The sequence below is a fragment of the Dromiciops gliroides genome, chromosome 6 (genome assembly GCF_019393635.1).
Source record: "Dromiciops gliroides isolate mDroGli1 chromosome 6, mDroGli1.pri, whole genome shotgun sequence".
Classification (NCBI taxonomy): Eukaryota; Metazoa; Chordata; class Mammalia; order Microbiotheria; family Microbiotheriidae; genus Dromiciops; species Dromiciops gliroides.
The window spans coordinates 189,816,645-189,834,927 of NC_057866.1; the positions used below are offsets into that span (position 1 = coordinate 189,816,645).

Below are 18,283 nucleotides of genomic sequence, written 5' to 3' on the forward strand. Positions count from 1 at the left end.
GAATGACATAGGGCCCAGTGTGCATTCTTGATTCACAACATGGGAAGAACTTGATATGATTGTTAAGTGGGTTGATTCAGAAAGCAACCCATTAACTCCCAGGTCTCCAATCACTATGGATATTTAATAACTACAAATCCTACTTCAGGAAGGAATCCTGCAAAATTTATAATATGAATCTCATCATCTTCATTTATGGTTTTGAGAGGCAGCATAGTTTAGTGGAAAGAATGTCAGCAATGGGAATTGAGAAAGTTGCATGTCATTTCCAGCTCTGCCACTGACGGAAAATCATGTCACTTTTCTCAGACATAGTTTCTTCATCTACAGAATTAAGAGGTTGAAAAATATGATCTATAAGGGCTATTCCAACTATAACATGGATTCTAACTCTAGCATTCTATAGATGCTAATGTTGATTATCATTATTTTATGAAAAGAACTGCCAACTATTTTTGCCCTTTATTTTTCTCAATTTTGCATCAGCTCTGCACATTATCCCCTTGACCTGAGTCAAGTCTGTTTTTCAGATACTGAAGCAAGATCTATCCCATTCTTGAATATTATCTTTATTCAAGTAAGATCTGCCCAAATGTAAAACTTCCATTATTTTCCTAGGAGAATTTTAAGAATCCTAGGAATTAAAAAGTAAATAAAAAGAATGTAATAAGGTGCCTGAGAGTGAAAAAAAAAATTAGATTCCCAAGGCCAACACAACTATTTTCCTTATTATAAGACTGTAATAAATACCTTATATAGACAATAATGTTTTTTTAAAAATCTTTTTTAATCCAGAGATTTCAAACCTATTTTGAAGGATTTGTGAAGATCCTCTTCTTCCTTCCTCCCTTTTCTCCTTCCCTTCTTCACTTTTCCCTTCCTTCCTTCTTTTCCTTCCTTCTTTTCTAAATAAAGAAAAAATAAGAGTTCCTGGGTAATTAGTAATCAATTTGTTAATTAGGCTAGCTAATAATCAATAATTGATGGTCAGTGGTTTATCTCAGAAACCAAAGACAAAAGACATGGAAAGCCTGAAAGCCTTAAAGATTCCTTGAAAGGGAACACTTTTGATAACTGAAAATCAACCCTGATTGGTGGACATTTAATGTTGTCTCCTCCTGCTGAGAATGTGGCATGATCATGAGACTTGGGTCACCTTCAGCAATCTGGACAGGGGAGTCCATGTCCATCCAAACCACTCTGATTGCTTTTCTCCTTCATGAGCTGGATCACCCTAAATGCTAAAGGAGGGGAACAAGGAAGGACCTCTTTTTCTTGGGATAAGAACTAGTCCACACTGGATTCTGTTTATATTCCAGACAGAAGTAAGGTCTTCTAATTGTGTGAGGTCCTGCTTCAGATAGAAGAACGTATTTGCTGAAGGTTAAGGGTAATCTCAATTAGTCATATCTTCAGAGACTGACCTCCCACAGGAGCTGGGACTCAATAAGAAAAAAAGAGTAGAAAAGCCTGGAAATCAATTTAATAATTGGTTATTCATATAATAGTAAAATTCTAATTCCCCTCTTTTATTCTTCTGAGGGACATAGTCTCCTCAATGAATCACTAACTGATATGACAGTGCTTCAGGAGCTTTTGTTTTTTTTTTTTTTAACTATGGTATTTATGATGGGAAACAATGTGAGGGAAAGAATGAGAGATATTGAGTAACACATTGACGGGAGCCACTGGAGGTAGTCACCCTTTGGCAAGCAGAACTTATAAAGCATAATGGCAAAATGTGTTTCTCAGTAACCCATTCCCTCTGTCTATTTCATCAGTCCATCATATCTTTGTTTTTTTTGTTTTTTGTTTTTTATTGAGGCAATTGGGGTTAAGTGACTTGCCCAGGGTCACACAGCTAAGTGTCTGAGGCCTGATTTGAACCCAGATACTCCTGACTCCAGGGCCGGTGCTCTTTCCACTGTGCCACCTAGCTGCCCCGAGTCCATCATATCTTAAAGCTTAGACATATGATCTCATGCAGCTATCAGGTTTCTGAATAATTTCTTGATACTGTCCTCTGGAGATCATTCCTTTTAGGCATGCTGGAATGGTTGGAGCTTCAAAGAAGTTTCTATTGTATTTGCTCCTCTGGTTCAGGTCACTTGCAGAGATTGCCCCATTAAAAAAAAAATCTCTTACAAAAATAACTTACTACAATTCAAGTTTGCTTTATCAATAACCAGATCAGATAGTGAGAGCTAGCTCAAACCTTATAGCTCTAATAACATCAAATTCAGAACCTTTACACAAGAGAATTTACATATTTATTTTAGCAAATTGTCATGTTTTATATCTTTAAGCAATTCAAATAACTGAAAAATTAGAAAATTTTGAACACAAATTTTAGTTTTGGCATCTATAATTATCTATTATTATTATTTTAAAACAAAATTTTCACCAAAATAAAATTTTCTGTCTAGCTAACTATTTCATTATTTACTCAAACTATTTACTTTAAACTGCTCATTCCCCCCTTAGGAAGATGAGATTCTACTAAGGAACTAATAACAGAATACTTTTTATAATAAAATGACCTCTAATACAAAAATAAATTCATTCAAAATTTATGCTAAATTGAAATCAAAGCTATCTATTGCTATATGAAAAATTTTTCTAAATCATGATTGATTAGCGAAACACAAATTAAAACAACTCACACCTATCAAATTGGCTAATATGACAAAAAAGAAAAATAATAAATGTTGCAGAAGCTGTGGAAAAATTGGAACACTAATGCATTGTTGGTGGAGCTGTGAACTGATCCAACCATTCTGGAGAGCAATTTGAAACTATGCCCAAAGGGCTATGGGACTGGGCATACCCTTTGACCCAGTAATATCATTACTAGGTCTATATGCCAAAGAGATCATAGAAAAGGGAAAATGACCCACATGTACAAAAAATATTTATAGCAGCTCTTTGTGATGGAAAAAAATTGGAAATTGAATGAATACTGTCAACTGGGTAATGGCTGAACAAGTTATGGTATATGAATGTAATGGAATACTATTGTGCTGTAAGAAATGATGAGCAGGCAGCTTTCAGAAAAACCTGGAAAAACTTAAGTGAACTGATGCTTACTGAAGTGAGCAGAACCAGAAGAATATTGTACACAGCAACATTGTATGATGATCAACTGTGATATGTTTGGCTCTTCTCAGCAGTGCAATGATCCAATGCAGTTCCAAAAAACTCATGATGGAAAATGTTCTCCATATCCAGAAAAAGAACTGTGGATTCTGAATGGAGATTGAACAGCGATAAAATAATGTAATTTGGTAGATGCCCAGGAGTCTCACCTGAATGATCTAGTACTGTTTGGGAAACTGGCTAGGGATGATTGGATATGGGCCATACCTGGCCTGCCCTGAGTGATGTATCCTGCTGATGTCAGCAGGGAGACCACTCTCCACATCCAGCTTGAAGGACCTCCCTTTTTGGGGAGGGAGAGTAAAAGTAGAAAAAGGAAACACCTGCTGAGGGGATTTTTTCTTTTCCTGTTGGTGAGCTTCCGGGAGCAGGTGGTGATTTAATAAAAATGAGTTGAGCTCTTTGAATTAGCTGAGCTGGAAGCAAGTTTGGGAATTGTGTTAGCCTTCGCTAGAAGCAGGGAGCTTTTCCATTTTCCTTTTTCCCTATTCCCTTGTCATTGGTTTAATTAATTTCACCTTTGCTGTGTATTTATTCCCATTAATAAAACCTGATTTGTTTGTGTAAAAGAGACTGATAATCTCCTTTCTAATTGGCCTGGGAAAAACAACTAAAAAAGGCAGTTTGAAGGGGAGGAAACTTTGGACCTAGAGGTTCCTCATTATTTTCTGAACCTCAATATTATGGTGAGCCACCCAATTAATTCTCCCCATATTAAGTTTGGCCCCTACAGAACCATACTGTTTATACTTTTTGGTTGTTTTTTATTTTCTTTTTTGAGGTTTTCCCTTGTGTTCTGATTCTTTTTTCATAACATAACTAATGCAGAAATTATATATATATATATATGTATGTATATATATACATATATATGCTAAATTAGCTTCAATTTTGGCAAAAGATTCTAGAATGGGATATATAAATATATTGAGTAATCATTTTCAAAATATCAAATCATGTTGTGAGAAAATAATAATTATTAATTGATTTCTTGGGGGGACACAGGGACCCTGTCTTGGTCAGGTTTCTCTCCACCCCAACTTCAGAAAGTTTAGTTTAGAACTTTAGTTAATCTCTTTCAGAACCAGCCCAAAGGTACAATAGAGATAAGACACTTTTGAGTAGCTCAGTGAACTATGGAGATAGAAAAAACACTTATCTGAATTTGCCTTTGCCCTCAGGGGGTCAGTCTCCCATTAGAGCCAGAAGTCATCATGGTTGAACTCATTTTAATATGGGCCACCCTCAAGTCTCATCAATCAATGGATGGAATTGAATGAACCTGACCAATTATCTTTGATCAGTGTGGTGCCTCTATCAAAAGAGGATAAAAGTCAGGAGCCCAGGAGTCACCTAGCCAGCACCATCTTGGAACTTACTTTTGGTCTGGACCCAAGATTGCTTGGTGAGCCCTCTCCTTTTAGTCCAGAGTAAGTAATATATGGCTTCTGAACTCTGCTTGAGGCCATGTGCTGTCTGATGGGGGTTTTTCTGCTCATGTTAAATGCTATAAGGTCAATTCTTTTACTAACACTTAATGTGCTTTAATAATAAATACTCACTGCCTAAACTGGTACAATAGCCATTAACTTATAAGTAGCAATATTTTAGAAAATCCAGCTTAGTTCCTCAATAATTTAGCTAGGAACTGTTAGTCCCACAATAATTTATATAGCTAAATGTAATTTATATAACTTAATGTCAAAAAAGTGGTTTATAATAAAATATTTTCATTTTCTAGCCATGTTCAAATAAATGATGCTGAGTCAAATTGGATAACTCAGGTAACATGACATAGAATACAAGCCACTCTTCCTTTAAGACAAGTAGTTGTGCTGAAATTATTTTCCTTAATATAGAACAGAAAACTTTTATTATATTAACCTTACTAAATAATAGACATATCCTGGTTTCACAAATCTTTACCTCATTGCCCAATTATTTCCATACCCTTATGAGACATTAAAAAACTTGACCTTATATGGAAATATATACTAGTAACAGGCAGATGACAAAGCCAAGTGCTCATCCACTTGGTTGTTTAGGATATAGAAAGGACTAAAATTCTAATACCTGCATCTTAATATAATAACTCAGATCTGCTCTAGTATCAGCCCACGAGAAAAGGATTTAATATTGTGTTCACACCAATTACCCACTACAATTATGGAAATTTGCCATAAAAGGAAAATAGGGACATAATTATGGTAAGAGGAAAATTTTCCCCTAAAGCTGATGCCAATTCCAGAGCCAGGCTTAAATGGTGGGATACTTTTCATTTAAGAGTTCTTTCCCACTGATCTTTTTCCATAGTCCCCTTTAAGCTCCCACTTGAAACTTTTACTTGTTAACATATAGTTTCTCAGGAAGGTAATCAGATTTCCTATGCCATAGGTAGATTAGATGTTTCAAAGTGGAACTTAGAATGGTAAAGCTGAGAGCAATGGCAGTGCCGAGAAGTGAAAGTCAACAACCCCAAAATGCAGAATTAGCCAGGAAAAAAGTAGCAAGTAGATAGGGAACTGTCCTTGCATTACCAGGTAGTAAAATAATGGTTGGAAATTTTTAAAAGTGTGTGCAAAGTAGAAAAGATTCAGTTGTCTAAGTGAAACCATGGCAAAACTATATACAATTGAATTGTCCTTATTGTAATAACCTCTAATAGAATTTTATAATTTACATTTGTTAGACAAATAATTTTAGATGAAACTTCCTTTTAACCATAGAATTTACTTCAGAATATCAACAATTTTCAAAAAAAAATTACCATAATGTAGCAATCTTTGGATTAGAAAAGAAAACTGGTAATCTTAAGGGTAGATGTGCACAGTATCATGAAACAAACCCCATTTCAAGTCAAGTTACTTCAAATCAGCTAAATGTATCTCTAAATTGAAGTCAAACATATAAAACTAACCTATGAACTTTCTCATTTTAACTAAGTGAGGTAGGTATTTTCTTTTCTTTTTTGGGGGGGGTGAGGCAATTGGGGTTAAGTGACTTGCCCAGGGTCACACAGCTATTTAGTGTCAAGTGTCTGAGGCCAGATTTGAACTCAGGTCCTCCTGAATCCAGGGCCGGTGCTTTATCCATATTTATATCATTCTTTTAACAATTAAATCCATAACCCAAAAGAATGAAAGAAGCATTCACTTTTCTAAGAATAATTCTGGTACAACGAAAGCCAAAGAGAATAATCAATTCTGACTAATGAAAAGCATCTTATTGGGATAGCCACATTTCACTTAAAATGAAAACACAATGAATGCAATTATACTTGGGTCTGTTTTCCAAATGACATCATACAAAATTTCAATTTATTATTTAGTCTTATATTTTATACAAGGGCTATTTATTCCAAGTATTTCAGATTATGGGATTCACTATTTCCAGCAAATTCACTGCTAAAGATTTTAAAAGTGACAGTGATCTACCCCAAATTATCTTAATTAGGAACAACTTGCTTGATTACAATTTAGGTATTCTCTAGGCGATCAAAAGAGCTTGACTGTACTATCTATTCCCAGTCCCAGAAGATGTTCGTGGTATGATAAATCCTCTTTTAAAGAGAAAACCATTAAGATGTTTTCAGTAATTACAAAAACTTTTAGGAGGTATTCAGTGGCTTATGCACTTGTGGAAACACAGGAGTGGGATTCTGGTTTCTCTCAGCCCCATTAACATCTTACAAAAGGTTTGGAGGGCCAATTAACAATAGAAACCTGTTATGTTGCCTACAGAGATGAAGTCAAAGCAGTTTTCCAAATTAAAAATACTTACTTCCTTTTTTTCTGGTTACTTTTTTTCATTTTTCAGGATCTGGAGAAAGTTAATACTTACTAATTCATAACATACATTTTAAACATAAATTGCTGAAATTCTAAAGTGATTGCATTTAAGGTCACTACAGTGAAACCTTGATCAAAGTGTGCCTTAAGGACAAAAACTTATTTTTGTACCTTTAAACACATTGCCCTGATATAAGCTATTGGATGGGTAAGCAAGAAATTCTAAAATCTGGCTAGGAAATCTTGTCCCCAATTGTTTACAGGTGGGTTTTGGTGATAAGGAAGGAAGGAGGAAGTAAACTTACCCCACTAGCTGGTACTCCTCTGAATTAAACAAAATTCATTCCCACACAGCTTCAGTTAGTTAGCACTTGTTAAGTTTCTATAGGATAACATCAATAGAAAGATTAATTGTTCAACTTATAAAATTGGTGGAGGTAACAAAGTGTTAAAGGGAACCCCTGGAAAAGGCTGGGGATGGGATCTTAGGGTCTGGAAAAAATCTATCTTTGAGAGGTCCAACCCTTATCCCTCCTACTTCATGTATTATTGCTCCTTTGGTAATTGCCATTACCCTTTCTTCCATTTTCCTGTTGATTTCCAAAGTTCCTTTGTCTCCTTCCACAGTAGAAACACTTTTGAAATGTCCAGGGTTATTTAGATATCATCTCCAACATAGCCTGTACAACAGCTTCTCTAATATTCTCTGAAAGAATGGTTTGCGTTGAGACAGGCTGCATAACAGTCTGGTCTTTTCCATATCTTCCTCTTTCCCCTGGTTTTCCCCTTTCTGTCCTTCTCTTACCTCTCTTTTCTTCCTTCTTAGACCTAGGCAGATTTTAAAAAGGGCAGAAATGATACAAGCCTCTCTTGGAATAGAGGGCTGTAGCCTTCCATATAATTTAGCCCTTTTATGTAGTCTATTATTAAAACGATTAGGATTCTTACTCTCTTTTTGTACTATCTCCTGAAATGTGTCTTAGTGTGCTGGTGATACTGAACAAAATATTCATACCTTTGAGTAAAGATTGTCTGGCTTGCTGTAATCATCAGGCTTATTGGGGTCCCACAGTGGATCTTGTAGAGGTCAGTTTGGAACCCCCCTTCTATTGGGGCTAATGTCTTAGCTGCCTCTATGAATGTTTGTCTTTCTTTGGGGAGAGCAGGTTTCATTAAATCAGTTACACTTTTCCAAGTTGGATTGCAACCTTTAAATAAAGCTTTAAAATGATCTGGTATTGCTCCTTGGACTCTCCTCAAATCTAGGAACATTATTTCTCCAGGTAGAGAGGTCAAACGATCTACTGTTGCTCTTTGGATTCCCCTCAAAACTAGGGACATTATTTATGTTTTAAAATTAATTAATTATTTTTCCGTTACATATAAAGATAGTACTCAACTTTTGTTTATACAAGCTTTCCAATTTCAGATTTTTCTCCCTCCCTCCCCTCCCTTCCCCCTTCCCTAGACAGCAGGTAATCTGATATAGGTTATATATATACATATAATAACATTAATCCTATTTCTGCATTAGTCATGTTATAAGACAAAAATCAGCAATGATGAAAAACCTCAAAATAGAAAAAACAACAGGACCAAAAATAAAAGAAATAGTATGGTTCATTCAGCATCTATACTCCACAGTTCTTTTTTTTTTCTTGGATTTGGAGATCCTCTTCCATCACAAGTTCCCTGGAACTCTTCTGTACCATTGCACTGGTGAGAAGAATACAGTCCATCACAGTAGATCAACACTCAATGTTGATGATACTGTGTACAATGTTCTTCTGGTTCTGCTCATCTCACTTATCATCAGGCCACAGAAGACCCTCCAGGTTTCTCGGAACTCCTCCTGCTCATCATTTCTTACAGCACAATAGTATTCCATTGTATTCATATACCACAACTTTTCCAGCCATTCCCCAATGGATGGGCATCCCCTCAACTTCCAATTCCTTGCCACCACATAAAGAGCAGCTATAAATATTTTTATACATGTGGGTCCCTTTCCCCTTTCCATTATTTCTTTGGGCAAGAGACCCAAAAGTGGTATTGCTGGTCAAAGGGTATGGACAGCTTTATCGCCCTTTGGGCATAATTCCAAATTGCTCTCCAGAATGGTTGGATCAGTTCACAGCTCCACCAACAATGCATTAGTGTTCCAATTTTCCCACAGCTTCTCCAACATTTATTATTTTCCTTTTTTATCATTGTAGCCAATCTGATAGGTGTCAGGTGGTACCTCAGAGTTGTTTTAATTTGCATCTCTCTAATCAATAGTGATTTAGAGCATTTTTTCATATGGGAATAGATAGTTTTGGTTTCGTCATCAGAAAACTGCCTGTTCATATCCTTTGACCATTTCTCAATTGGGGAATGACTTGGATTCTTATAAATTTTATTTAGTTCCCTATATATTTTAGAGATGAGGCCTTTATCAGAAGTACTGGCCATAAAAATTGTTTCCCAGCTTTCTGCCTCCCTTCTAATTTTGGATGCATTGCTTCTGTTTATACAAAATTTTTTTAATTTAATGTAATCAAAATCATCCATTTTGCATTTTATAATATACTCTATCTCTTGTTTGGTCATAAACTGTTTTCCTTTCCAAAGACCTGATAGGTAGACTATTCCTTTCTCTCCTAATTTACCTATGGTATATGTCTAAATTGTATATCCATTTTGGCCTTATTTTAGTATAAGGTGTCAGATGTTGGTCTATGCCTAACTTCTGCCGTACTATCTTCCAGTTTTCCCAGCAGTTTTTGTCAAATACTGAGTTCCTATCCCAGAAGCTGGAGTCTTTGGGTTTATCAAACACTACATTACTAGTGTCATTTACTACTGCATTTCCTGTGCCTAGCCTATTCCATTGATCTACCACTCTATTTTTTAGCCAGTACCAGATAGTTTAGATGACTACCACTTTATAGTAAAGCTCCAGGTTTGGTACCACTAACCCACCTTCCTTTGAATTTGTTTTCATTATTTCCCTGGATATTCTTGATTTTTTGTTTTTCCAGATGAATTTTGTTATTATTTTTTCTAGCTCTATAAAATAATTTTTAGGTAGTCTGATTGGTATGGCACTGAATAAGTAAATTAATTTAGGCAGTATTGTCATTTTTACTATGTTAGCTCTGCCTATCCATGAGCAATTGATATCTTTCCAATTATTTAGATCTGATTTGATTTGTGTGAAGAGTGTTAGGTAGTTGTGTTCATACAATTCCTGGGTTTGTCTTGGCAAGTAGACTCCCAAGTATTTTATATTATCTACTGTTACTTTAAATGGAATGTCTCTTTCTATCTCTTGCTGCTGGACTTTGTTGGTCATATATAGAAATGCTGATGATTTATGTGGATTTATTTTATATCCTGCTACTTTGCTAAAGTTGTTAACTGTTTCAAGTAATTTTTGAGTTGATTCTCTAGGATTCTTTAAGTATACCATCATATCATCTGCAAAGAGTGATAGTTTTGTTTCCTCCTTGCCTATTCTAATTCCTTTAATTCCTTTCTCTTCTCTGATTGCTAAAGCTAACATTTCTAGGACAATATTAAACAATAGGGGTGATAATGGACATCCCTGTTTCACCCCTGATCTTACTGAGAAGGCCTCTAATTTATCTCCATTGCACATAATGCTTGCTGATGATTTTAGGTAAGTACTGTTTATTATTTTAAGGAAAGCTCCACCTATTCGTAAACACTCTAGTGTTTTTATTAGGAATGGGTGCTGTACTTTGTCAAAAGCTTTCTCTGCATCTATTGAGATAATCATATGATTTTGGTTGGTTTTCTTATTGATATGGTTGATTATGTAAATAGTTTTCCTAATGTTGAACCAGCCCTGCATTCCTGGTATAAATCTCACCTGGTTATAGTGTATTATCCTGGTGATCACTTGCTGTAATCTCCTTGGTAATATCTTATTTAAGATTTTAGCATCAATAGTCATTAGGGAAATTGGTCTATAATTTTCTTTCACTGTTTTTGCTTTGCCTGGTTTTGGTATCAACACCATATTTGTGTCATAAAATGAATTTGGTAGAACTCTGTCTTCACATATTTTTCCAAATAATTTGTATAATATTGGAATTAATTGTTCTTTAAATGTTTGGTAAAATTCACCTGTAAACCCATTTGGCCCTGGGGATTTTTTCTTAGGGAGTTCATTAATGGCTTGTTCAATTTCTTTTTCTAATATAGGTTTATTTAAGGATTTTATTTCCTCTTCAGTTACCCTGGGCAGTTTGTATTTTTGTAAATATTCATCCATTTCATTTAGATTGTCAAATTTATTGGCATACAGTTGGGCAAAATAATTCCTAATTATTGATTTAATTTCCACTTCATTGGTGGTAACATCACCTTTTTCATTTTTGATACTGGTGATTTGGTTTTCTTCTTTCTTTTTTTTAATCAAAGTAACCAATATTTTATCTATTTTATTGGTTTTTTCATAAAACCAGCTCTTAGTTTTATTGATTAATTCTATAGTTTTTTTTCTTTCAATCTTATTAATTTCTCCTTTAATTTTCAGGATCTCTAGTTTAGTATCTAATTGGGGATTTCTAATTTGTTCTTTTTCTAGCTATTTAAGTTGCATGCCCAATTCATTAATCTCCTCTTTCTCTTTTTTATTCATGTAAGCATTTAGAGCTATAAATTTTCCCCTAAGCACTGCTTTGGCTGCATCCCATAGATTTTGGTATGTTGTCTCATTATTGTCATTCTCTTGGACATAGTTATTGATTGTTTCTATGATTTCTTGTTTGACCCATTCATTCTTCAGAATGATATTATTTAGTTTCCAATTGATTTTCATTCTTCTTTTCCCTGGCTCTTTCTTACATGTAATTTTTATTGCATCATGATCTGAGAAGGATGCATTTACTATTTCTGCCTTTCTACATTTGACTATGATGTTTTTGTGCCCTAAAACATGGTCCATTTTTGAAAATGTGCCATGTACTGCTGAGAAAAAGGTATATTCCTTTCTATCCCCATTCAATTTTCTCCAGACATCTATCATGTGTAACTTTTCTAGTAATCTATTCACCTCTTTCACTTCTTTCTTATTTATTTTTTGGCTAGATTTATCTAATTCTGAGGGGGGAGATTCAGATCCCCCACTAGTATAGTATTACTGTCTAATTCCTCTTGTAACTCATTTAACTTCTCCTCTAAGAACTTGGATGCTATACTACTTGGCGCATACATATTTAATATTGATATTACTTCATTATCTATAGTACCTTTTAGCAAGATGTAATTTCCTTCCTTATCTCTTTTAATGAGATCTATTTTTGCCTGCCCTTTGTCTGAGATAAGGATTGCTACCCCTGCTTTTTTTACTTTAGCTGAAGCATAATATATTCTGCTCCAGCCTTTTACCTTTACTCTGTGGGTATCTCTCTGCTTCAAATGTGTTTCTTGTAAACAGCATATTGTAGGATTCTGGTTTTTAATCCACTCTGGAATTCGCTTCTGTTTTATAGCAGAGTTCATCCCATTCACATTCACAGTTATTATTACTGACTGTCTATACCCCTCCATTCTATTTACCCCCTTTGTACTCCCCCCCTCTTTCACCCTCTTCCTCCTCACTGATGTTTTACTTCTTACCCCTGCCTCCCCCAATCTGCCCTCCCTTTTTATCACCCCTCTCTCTTTTCTTTACCCTTTTATCCCTTGCTTTTGTCCTCCCTTCTATCAGTCCCCCCCTTTCCCTTCCCCTTTTGCTTCCCTAAAGAATGCGCTAAGTTTCTTTATTCCAATGAATGTATATGTTATTCCCTTTTTGAATCAAATCTAATGAGATTAAGGTTGAAACAATGTTCACCCCTCCTTTCTTTCCCTCTATTGTAATAGGTTTTATTTTTCATCTCTTCATATGATATAATTCATCCCATTCCACCTTCCCTTTCCTTTTCTCCCCTTAGACTCCCTTTTTAACCCCTTAATTTTTTTTTGTATCATCACATCAAAGACAATTTATATTTATACCCTCTGTGTAAACTCCTTCTCTCTGCCCAAATACATTTACAGTTCTTAAGAGTTATGAGTATTATCTTCCCATGTAGGGATATAAGCAGTTTAACCTAATTGAGTAACCTTTTTTTTTTCCCCTCTGTTTACCTTTTTAAACTTCTCTTGAGTCTTGTATGTTAAGATCGAATTTGCTATTCAGTTCGGGTCTTTTCGTCAGGAAAGATTGAAAGTCTCCAGTGTCATTAAATGTCCATCTTTTCCCCTGAAAAAGAATGCACATTTTTGCTGGGTAATAGATTCTTGGCTGCAATTCAAGCTCCTTTGCCTTCTGGAATATCATATTCCAAGCCTTGCGGTCCTTTAATGGTGAAGCTGCCAGGTCCTGAGAAATCCTGACTGTGGCTCCATGATATTTAAATTGCTTCTTTCAGGCTGCTTGGAGTATTTTCTCCTTCACCTGATAATTCTGGAATTTGGCTACAATATTCCTTGGAGTTTTCCTTTTGGGGTCTCTTTCAGGGGTGATTGGTGGATTCTTTCAATAATTTTATCCTCTGATTCTATGATATCAGGGCAGTTCTCCTTAATAATTTCCTGGAATATGGTGTCTAGATTCTTTTTCTGGTCATGGCTTTCAGGCAGACCAATGTTTCTCAAATTGTCTCTCCTCGATCTGTTTTCCAGATCAGTTGTCTTTCCAATGAGGTATTTCACATTTTCTTTTATTTTTTCATTCTTTTGATTCTGCTTGACTGATTCCTGGTGTCTCATGGATTCCTTATTTTCCAACTGACAATTTTAATTTTTAAGGCATTGTTTTCTTCAGTGAGATTATGCATCTTTTTTTTTCCATTTGGCCAGTCACATTTTATGCTTCCTTTTCCAAGCTGCTGATTCTTTTTTCATAGTTTTCTTGTTTTGCTTTCATTTCTCTCCCCATTTTTTCTTCTACCTCTCTCAATTGATTTTTAAAATCCTTTTTGAGCTCTTCCAGGAAGGCTGTTTGTTCTTGAGACCAATTCACCTTCCCTGGGGAGGCTTCACATGTAGCCAATTTGAGGCTATTGTCCTCATCTGAGTTTGTGTTGGCTTCTTCCCTATTGATACAGAAGCTCTCAATGGAGAGGGCTCTTTTTTGCTTCTTACTCATTATTGCAGCTTATTTATTTATTCTTTAAGTTGAGGTCTGCTCTGGGGGCACCAGGGTCCCTGTTTTGGGCTTCTTGTGCAGGGGTATAGTTGCTGTGTGACCGACTTTTTACTCTGAGGCCTTTATAGTGTGTGCAGTTCGCCCCCCTGCACTTCCTGTCTGAGCGCTCAGCCAGGTGCCTGATCCTGGCGCCTGATCCCGGCGCCGATCCCACCTGACCCGTTTGTGGCCCTCCTGGCCAGTGCAGGTAGGTTTTTCCACTGTCCTTCTTGGCCACCAGATTTTTGAGCCAGGTTCCAGGGGCCTCAGTTGTTCGGCTGTTGTCCCGCAGCTCCTGCTTACTTGCCCCGAACCCCTCAGTGCTGGGCTGCTGCCCTGCACTGGGCTTCCCTTTTGCCAGAGTCAGACCGACCTTTTCCTGAAGTCTTCTAAATTATCTCTGGTTGGAAGACTGTGTCTCTCTGTCTCTTTGCAAGTTCTGTAGTTTCAGAATCCATCCAGAGGCTTGATTTAATGTTCTTTTTGAGGGAACAGAAGGAGAGCTCAGGCAGCTTGCTGCTTCCTCACCGCCATCTTGCTGCTTCCTCACCGCCATCTTGCTGCTTCCTCACCGCCATCTTGCTGCTTCCTCACCGCCATCTTGCTGCTTCCTCACCGCCATCTTGCTGCTTCCTCACCGCCATCTTGCTGCTTCCTCACCGCCATCTTGCTGCTTCCTCACTGCCATCTTGGCTCTGTCCCCGGGGGACATTATTTCTCCAGGTAGAGATATCAGAGGGAGAGAAAAGTTTGCATCATCTAATAGAAATCATATTAGGGGACAAGCTTTTAGATAATATAATGGCTTTTTCTTTCAGTGTTTTCTCTGATTCATTTAAGGGAATCCCTTTGGCTATATACTGTTCTGGCTATTCTTAGTTTGAATATTTTGTAAAAATTCTTAAGCTGATCTAGGAATTTCCTTCATCAAGCCAAGCTGCCTAAGTAAGGTAGATTCTATTTAAGGTACTCTCTGCAGACCTTATCTCCTTCCTTGAAGAAATTGGAATGCCTTGTCTTGTTAGTGATACTAAGGAGTTTAGAGCTGAAGACAATTGTCTGCCATTACCATCCCCTCCCCCTTCCAAAAAAAAGCAACTTGGATTTTACTAACAAAAGGATCTCCCCCTCAAAAAAATCCCCTTTCTTATTCTACTTTCAAATCTGCAAACTTTTATAAATTGGGGAAAGATTCCCTTCTCTGTCTCTTAATTTTGGCCACAGTCAAAAGACAGAAAAAGGTTTTTTTTTTTAAGTTTTCTCTTTACTTTTTTGCTCTTTAAACTTTAAACAGGTAACACAGCAGAAGTGCCCCCTAGAAGTATTTCTGGTTTACCTGGCTAAGATCTCACCTGTACTTTTAGAGTTTATTCTTTTACAGTAATGGCCCAGATTTCCTTTGTGAAACCCTAATACTGCAAAAATTGGGTTACATTGTAATGCAGCCTGGGTTTTGTAGGCAGAAGCCCCCAAACATCACAAATTCCCCAGGTGCTCCACTATAATTTGTATATTCAATTTAGTCTCTCAGTTTATCTCCATAGCCTACTTGAGGAAATCTCTTTCAATAGAACACATTGTATTGATGTAAACCTTCTCTCCCCCCCCCCCCATTGTTCAGAGGGAAAATTAGAATTAGCAGCAGAAAGAAAACTTGGACTTGGAATTGAGACAGATTCAAGCCCTGACTCTTTCACTCAATCTTCTTACCTAAGGGAAGCTAGCATGTGTTTGAGGCAAGATTTCAACTCAGGGTTTCTCAATTCCATGGTTAGTGCCTTATCAAATGCACCACATATAGCCAGGTGAATTAGATGACTTTTAAGGTTCTTCCTAGTTTCTAGAGTCTGTAATTTGATGCAAATTGTTGTTCTCTGACAGGAGTAGGGGAAACATGCTTCTATCTTTTAGTACTTACTTTGTATGGCAAGATCACCTCCCCTTCCTCTTACCTCACACTCCAAGTTTTGACCCTGCCTACATATTTGGCTCTGCCCTGGGGGATTAGCCTAGATGATACTCCAAATAAGAAGTTTCTTCTTTCCCTGAGAAGATTTCTGAAGTAGGGAGAGCTCACTTAACAATGTGAATTCAGCCCAATCACAGCCTTTGATGGGCCTGACCTCTCAACATGACTCATCAAATGTTGTATGAGTGTCTGAAAAGTAGATTTGGATTAAGGAATAGCTGGGTTTAAGCCTCACCTATGACACTTATTGTGTCTGAGGTCCTGGCCATGCAGTTTAAAACCTCTCCATACTCTAAGAGAGTATCTAAGACAAGTTGCAGAGAAGGGAGGTTTTTCATCCAGGAACTGCTAATGAATAACAAGTTTTGTCTTTATTTCTAACTAGTATCAGTTGCTCATTTATTCCTCATGACGGCCAGTAATTTATGAGGATTAAGAAGAGCAAACACAGGAAGTTCCTCTTTTAGAGGAAGATTTCATTACAATTTTCTATTAGGTGGCTGCAAGAAACAAGTAATTATAATTTAACATGGAGGGATTTAGAATTGTCAGGAATGGTCAGGGGTGTGCTGGAGCCAGCTCAAACCTGCTCTCAGACCCAATAGTTAATTTTTCAATGTGAATATTTACACTCCAGAAATAGAGAAATGATACTTATCAGGGTTTGACTTAATTTTTTTGCTGGTTATCTAGACTTAGGAAACTGATGGAGAAAATGTCAGGAATGAAGGTAAATGTAAAAGTTTGCTGTGTGTACATTTTTTCCCTGAGGGACCCTGTTGTTAAACATTACCAGCACACCACTAGGAATGTCTAAGATCTGTTATATGTGGCCCTGGTATCTTTGGAAATCAGACTAGGTTCTATAAGCATGACCATATTGAAGCAGAGGCAACTATTACATTTAGAATCTGTGTTGAATATGGCCTGACAGGGAAAGTGAGCCTGTGTGAGTACAGTGGTTGGGAGTTCTTGGCACTGTGGGATTTAGCATAGAGCTAAAGTGAGGTCATTAGACTTGAGAGGAGAACATCAGGCCCATTTGCTAGTCCCTTCTCCTTCCATACCCCATTCTCAGCCCTTGCAATATATGTAGTACAGAGTGAGCAATGAAATGAAAAAAGCTGAGAGATCAGACCATTCTTTGTATAAGAATGAACTTGTCTGAATCACGGGCTGCTGAGTTTGTCTTCACATTTATGTTTTGAAAAGAAATGTTTTACTCAGGGGGCACTGCATGATATAACTAATTCCATGAGACCAAACATTATACTGCATGAAGGAAAACATTAATGTTGTATAATTAAAAAGCCACCAAAAAGCAAACTATTGCAGCCCCTTTGATGGAATCAAAAGAATTGTCCTTTCATTTGTTTTCAGTATTCCTAAAGCATACCATTCGGCAGCTCATTTTGCAGGGTTAACCCATCGTGATGAATGTCATTGTTTCCCCACAAACATCTGTTTTGACCCAGCTTGAAGCACTAGAACCAGTATTACAGATGGTTGCAGGTTGTACTTTGAGTGGAAAAATCACCAAAATTATAGCTGCTTCAGTGGAAACTGTGCTATTTAAATGATCTTGCATTTGCAAGCTCTTTTATCTGTCCTAAATTTGCACCTACACAAACACATATGCTGCAGTAGCCATTCTATGACTCCCCTAATCTACAAGGGAGGTGTGTGTGTGTGTGTGTGTGTGTGTGTGTTTCATCAGGGGTTTTGATTGTGCAGAACTCACATTGCTAAATAAGCTCCTCCAAGCCTTCATTGGGGACCATGGCTCGCTCAGGAGGTTGTAGTCAAGAAGTATAGAACTAAAAATAGGGGTCATATTTGAAGAGCAGATTCACACATCGATCAACAAGCATTTATAAAGCACTTATTATGCGCCAGACATTGTGATTAGCAATTGGATTATAAAGAAAAATGGAATAGTCTCTGCCCTCAAGGAGATTACATTCTAGATGAGACATGATACTGAAAGAGTCAGAATGGTGAGTTGTAAGGTGGAAGTAGGGTCAAAACCAGTAGCATTAATCACAGAAACATTCTCCTTAGAGGACGTCAATAACATTACTACTTTAAGGTCTGAATTCAGTATTCAGTGAGCAACAGCATGTGGTGCTAACAAAAGCATTTTCTCATTTCCCTGCATTTAATTGATTTGTCACCCCAATATGT

The 18,283-nt window shown here is 36.7% G+C and overlaps 1 protein-coding gene and 1 pseudogene across 1 annotated transcript in view; both read right to left on the minus strand.

Moving 5' to 3' along the window:
* LOC122732169 overlaps positions 1-14,730 on the minus strand; it is a 73,543-nt pseudogene extending 58,813 nt beyond the window's left edge.
* Positions 14,731-14,764: 34 nt separating this feature from the next.
* LOC122732170 (probable E3 ubiquitin-protein ligase TRIML1) overlaps positions 14,765-18,283 on the minus strand; it is a 66,443-nt gene continuing 62,924 nt past the window's right edge. Inside the window, exon 7 of the mRNA XM_043972302.1 lies at positions 14,765-14,889. Within this exon, the coding sequence (XP_043828237.1) occupies positions 14,765-14,889 (125 nt within the window). The remainder of the gene's footprint in view (positions 14,890-18,283) is intronic.